Here is a 6,000-nt window from a genome sequence, read left to right on the forward strand (position 1 = left end):
ACTTATTTTCAGGATAGGCATGTCTCATCTTACATGTGATCTTTCTGTGAGGTACACTGTAAGTAACCACTTATTGCCCTCAAAAATGTTGACAAATCTGATTTCACAAGTAGTTACAATCAAGTTCAAGTATGAGCCCGGGACTTCATGTGTGATCCTGGACAAGTCATTTAATTTCTGTCAGTTTTAAGCAGGCACATATTGCTATCCTAAAAGGAATGTTGCAAAGTGGAAAAACTGGATCATCCTTGATATCTGTAAGAGCAAATTTACATAATGCAGATGAGAAGCTGGAGATACTTTGCTTCTGGATAAAAAGTTTGTGTAACAAGTTTGAGTGCTTGCTAAAAGCCAGTGCCCTAGTAGTTTTGAAGACCGATATTAATACCAGGCTTGCATGGTGGAAGAGCTATAGTTCTGTAAAATACCAAGTGAAAAAAGTCGTCTTGATTTCTCAGTCTTAAGCATGTTGTTTGATATCTGTCATTGGAACTACAAGTAGGTTTACAGTTATCAGTGTGGCCTTTGTGTTATACCCACTGGAAAAGCATGTTTGCTACTTTTGGAAGAAGAAGGGTTAGGCAACTCGGGAAGAGTACAAGGATTTTGCTGTAATTAGAAAGGCAATAGCCTGGCTAGAGCTAGGCTGTCCATCGTGTAAAAGTGAACAAAAACTGTTACAAATACATGAAAAGGAAAAGGAGGGCCAGGGAGAATCTCCCTCCTTTATTGGATGCAGCAGGAAATATCACCACCAAGGGATGAGGAAAAGTCGGAGGTACACAACACCTTCTTTACTTCTGTCTTTATGAATCAGATAATTATCCTCAGGGTATTCAGCCCCCTGAGCTGCTAGGCAGGGGTGAGAAGCAGAGTAAATGCCCCACAATTCAGATGGAAGCAGCAACCTACTATTCTGTCTAGACTGTCACAAGACTGATGGGCCAGATGGGATCCAACTGAGGGTACTGAGGAAGCTGACAGAAGTGCTTGCCAAGCCACTTTCCATTTTTATCAGCAGTCCTGGTCAACCAGTCCCAGATGACTGGAGATTCCCAGTGTGACACTCACCTCCAAGAAGGGTTGGAGGGATAGTCTAGGGAACTACAGGCCAATCAGCCTGACCTTGATATTGAGGAAGGTTATGGAGTAAATCATCATATGGCATCACGTGGCATGTACAAGACAACCAGGTGATCAGGCCTAACCAGGCACACATTCATGAAAGACAGGTCCTGCTTGACCAATCTGATTTTCTCCTAGGACTGGATGACCTTCTTGTGGATGTAGTCTGCATAGGCTTTAGTAAAGCCTTTGGTGCTGTATCTTCTACAGCATTTAGGGTTAGGGTTAGGGTTAGGGTTAGGTTAGGGGGTTGGACTCAATGATCTCTGGAGGTCCCTTCCAACCCCTACGATTCTGTGTGATTCTGTGTGTGATTTTCCTGGAAAAGCTGATAGCCCTTGACTTAGATGAACGTATGCTTCATAGGGTTAAAAACTGACTGAATGGCTGGGCCCAGAAAGTGGTGGCAAATGGAGTGAAATCCATCTGGCAAACAGCCACAATTGGTATTCCCCAACGATCAGTACTGAAGCCAGTTCTTTTTCATATCTCTATTGATGATCTGGACAGGGGGATTCAGTGCGTCCTCAATAAGTTTGCAGATGACACCAGGTTGAGTGGAAGTGTTTGTCTGCTTGAGGGTAGGAAGCCTCTACAAAGAAATCTAGGTGGGCTGAATCAATGGGCTGAGGCTAATTTTATGAGATTCCACAAGGCCAAGTGCTAGGTCCTGCACTTTGCTCATAGCAATCCTGTGCAGTTTCTACAGGCTTGGGCGAAAGTGGTTGGAAAGCTGTACAGTGGAGAAGGATCTGAGGGTGTTGGCTGACAGCCATCTTAACATGAGCCAGCAGTGTGCCCAGGTGTCCAAGAAGACCAGTGGCATTCTGGCTAGTATCAGAAATAGCGAGACTAGGGAAGTGATAGTCCCCCTATACTCAGTACTGGTGAGGCTTCACCTTGAGTACTGTGTTTAGCTTTGGGCTTGAAGTACCTTCAGTTGGTACCTGAAGGGAAGCTGTAGTGAAATGAGGGTGAGAGGTAATGGCGTCAAGTTGTGCTGGTGAGATTCAAGTTGGATATTAATTCAAATTTCTCTGAAATAGTGGTCAAGCATTGGAAGAGGCTGCCCGTGGAAGTGGTGGAGTCACTGTCCCTGGAAGTGTTCAAGGAAAATGTAGATATGGCACTTAAAGACATGGCGTAATGGGCATGGTGGTGTTGGTTTGATGATCGGACCTGATGATTTTAAAGGTCTTTTCCACATTAATGATTCTGTAATTCTATGATCTCAGTGTTAAGATGACCCTACGTGTGACAGAAAAGCTTGTGTAGCATGGAGATTTTGTTCTCAGCTGAAGTATACCAATTTTAGTGACATTGCAGAATATCCTATTTATATGGTCTTAAATACCAAGAAATTAAGCAGCCACTATGTTTGTGCTATGTGCCTAAATGTTTTGTCTTATTTCTTAAGGTTTTCAAAGGATGTTTGTCTTTAAATTTCCTTGGTTACTCTAGCTTTTTAATTAGCAGAACAATGTTATGTGACATTTTTTCAGTCATTATTACTTCAGATATTGAAAGTACTTGCTTTGAAATTAAACCCTAATGAGTGATAATCAATAACAAATTTTAGCATCGTAAAATTAAAAAAAAGAAAAAATCTCAAAGCAAGTATTACTGGTGTAATCTTACATTGGATAAGGCCTCTTCTAACCTTAAAGTACTGCCAAGACAAATAAAAATCTCCAAATTGTGGAAGCAGAAGGAAGAGTATGGTTTGTGGTCATGTTTGTTTACTCTAACTGCTCTTATTTAAACCATCAAGAAGAATATTGAGAACTAGAAGGTATTGGTTCACTGTGTTTTGTTTGTGTTAAGTCAAGCTCAAAAGTTGAATTTGTGGTGTAAGGTGATCTCCAATGGTTGCTGTACATAGTCAGAATCTATTATTTGTAAAGAGTATGGTTCTAGGTTGTAACTTTTCATTCATTAAGGTCATCAACTTCTGCATTTCCAGGGTTCATCTTCAGATGCTGGTTTTATGGTCTCAAACCTGCTTTTAGAAATGCAGTCATGTCCAAAGGTAGAATTTCAGCTGAATGAGCAGTATGGAGAAGATCTGAGTGACGATGCTTGGCAGTACATATTTGCTATTGATCTACTTTGCTCTCACCTTAAATGGGATTGGACACATGACAATGTTATAAGGTATTGTGGCAAGCAGTTTGTTCAGACATTTTACCTGCTTTTTTGTTGCTGTTTGGTTGGTGATTTTTTGTTTTTGTTTGTTGGTTGTGTTGTTAATCTTTTTTTTTTTCTTTTTTCCAAAACAAGCATCGGATCCTATTTGTAACATAAAAACTTTTAATTTTCAGTGATAGAAGAAACTTGTATATTATCTTGACATTTCAAAGGTGTATAAGTCATATCCAAATGCAGATGTAAAAAGTCAGTGGAGTACCCTCAAGACTTCATGTAGAAATGCAGAATGTTGCAAAGAAATGGTCCCCCTCTGCTCGGCTCTTGTGAGGCCCCATCTGCAGCGCTGCGTCCAGGCCTGGGGCCCCCAGCACAGGAAGGACGTGGAGCTCTGGGAGCGGGGCCAGAGGAGGCACTGAGATGAGCAGAGGGCTGGAGCAGCTCTGCTGTGAGGAAAGGCTGAGGGAACTGGGCTTGTTCAGCTTGGAGAAGAGAAGGCTGTGGGAGACCTCATGGTGGCCTTCAGTGCTTGGAGGGATTCTATGAATTAAAGATATAAATGGAATTGGGGAAATCCATGATAAGCAAAAGAATCATCTGTTATTCTATAAATACCACCCCCTCATGCAGTATCAAATTTTCAAATTAATTCATCTTTCACAGCAAAGTGCTTTGGCCTTCTATGGATAAATGGATAAAGAAGAGAAAAGACCGTGAAACTGCACAATCTGTTCCTGACAGTATTATAGCATTGACACTCAGGCTAATTGGTAAGTAATCTAAATTTTTCTTTGAACTTCTGCTTAATGTATGTCCTTGAAAAAGGTCAGTCCAGTGTGGAAAGTAATTTGAAGTATTTTTTCTTTTTTTTCTTTTTTTTTTTTTTTATTATTATTATTATTTTTTTTATTTCCTCCAAAGATTTTTCACCTTGAAAGACAAACTGTTACAATCTTGTGCGAGTATTTTCTGTTTGCCATCCTGTGAAAAGCATGTACTTAGGTTCTGAGAGATGTTACTATGAATTAATGATAGTAAATATCAATATATTTTATGTATTTGAAATGAAGACGTATCCTTGGTAGCTGCATGTTTTTATACCAAAGTATATAAAATAAGGCTTTGCCACTTGTGAAGTTAAAGTCCTTAATTTGCTCTCTAGATGGCGTTCAGCATCAATCGATGAACTCTGGATTCCACTAGATGTTTTTAGTTACATAATGTTTAACAGAAGTTGCATTCTTCAAGAGTTTATTCTTTCAAACTGTATGAAAAATACCTTGGGATCTGTGGTCAGAAGAGGAATAGGACTGCTGTTGTTCCCAAGACAGATGCAGTAACAAGAGGGAGGATTTTGGGTTTTTATTTTGTTGGGGTTTCTTTTGTTTTTTCAGGTCGCTTGGGACAAATAGGTTTGAAGGAAGGATATCTTTCTGCTGTGAAGAATATTAGTTCTGTAATTGGACTGTTTGTACAGCATGCAAAAGAGGAAGGTAATGTCTGTTCAAAAGAACTTTAATATAAAATCTGCAATAAACAGAATGAGTACAAATTAGGACATTTGTGCCAGAACAGCCTGCTTGTGCAATTTTATGTTAGTAAGGAACAGAACAGACAGGTTTCAGTTTGAGTCCCTGGCTCTTCCAAAGATAATGAAGCCTGGCTATTAATATTTTTCTCAGTCAGGGAGCTTCTTGGAGGTATTCTCAGACAACTTGAAATTATTCTGTTTCACCTAATGTACCAGCTGCCTCAGAGTACATTTTGACGCAAGCAAGAATTGTTTGCTACCTGAGCAGCTCATACTGTTCTAAATTCTTGACTGAGACAAAGCAAGACAGGAAGAGCAGCAGAGATATGCAGTACTAAGTTATTCTGGATACTAAGTTTATTTTGCAGTGGAACGTTCACTGCTGTGAGAGAATTATTTGACCTACAGCTTCTCTCTCTTGAGTCTCAGGCTTTTCCAAGTAAGTGGATGGACACATCTGTAATTGTATTTTTCTGTCTCTGTGTAAATCTGTTTTCATACAGTTTAATCACCCTGCACTAGAGTACAATTACTGGATGCTCAAATCCTTTGTGTCCATTGAATACTAAAACCCTGCTGAATTCAGAGAACTGGGAAGTGCAAGTATAAAATGAGATGTTAAGGAATTTTTGTGCAGATTGTCTTCTTGCTACTTTCAGGCTGTAGATATCTCACCTGTTGATGTTTTTATTCCAGTTTTTGAACTAACAGTTTCCCCCAGAATTGCTGCATATTCAAGTTGATAGAAGCTAATCTGTGTTAACTTTTTGCAGATGTTCCATGGGGTGTGCAGCTGGCGGCCATATATTCACTGTGCGACTTGGGTTCAAGCAATCCATCCGGTATTGTTGGGGCCATCCATGCTTGGAGAGCTACAGTTCTTAACAGCATCCCTTTTGCGGTCACAAGAGGCCTAGCTGAAGTCAGTTCTTTGTGTAAAATGGACCTACCCTAAAGCATAGTTAAATGGTCCTGTCTGAAGAAGCGCCTTACTTTACTAAGCAGAAATTGGTTCCAGATAAGAGCAATACAAAGTGGTGTCTTCTTCTTAAAAGAATGTCTGATCATACAAAGCAAGCTTAACTGTTTTATTTGTCTTTTCTGCTTGAGGGCGGAGTTTTAAAAGAAGTAAAAAGGCTTGCATTTCCAAATAACTCATCAGTGATCTTAAAAACCAGTATGGTTTTGATTTCCAAGAC

General features: G+C 39.9%; 1 protein-coding gene across 1 annotated transcript in view; it reads left to right on the forward strand.

Annotated features, from left to right (window-relative positions):
* ICE1 (interactor of little elongation complex ELL subunit 1) overlaps nt 1–5,756 on the forward strand; it is a gene marked incomplete at both ends in the record, with an annotated part of 30,953 nt that extends 25,197 nt beyond the window's left edge. Inside the window, 4 exons of the mRNA XM_079533923.1 lie at nt 3,089–3,279; nt 3,934–4,040; nt 4,665–4,763; nt 5,575–5,756. Coding sequence (XP_079390049.1) covers nt 3,089–3,279; nt 3,934–4,040; nt 4,665–4,763; nt 5,575–5,756 — 579 coding nt within the window. The remainder of the gene's footprint in view (nt 1–3,088; nt 3,280–3,933; nt 4,041–4,664; nt 4,764–5,574) is intronic.
* Nucleotides 5,757–6,000: the final 244 nt, after the last annotated feature.

The sequence above is a fragment of the Tetrao urogallus genome (genome assembly GCF_951394365.1).
Source record: "Tetrao urogallus genome assembly, chromosome: 3".
Lineage (NCBI taxonomy): Eukaryota > Metazoa > Chordata > Aves > Galliformes > Phasianidae > Tetrao > Tetrao urogallus.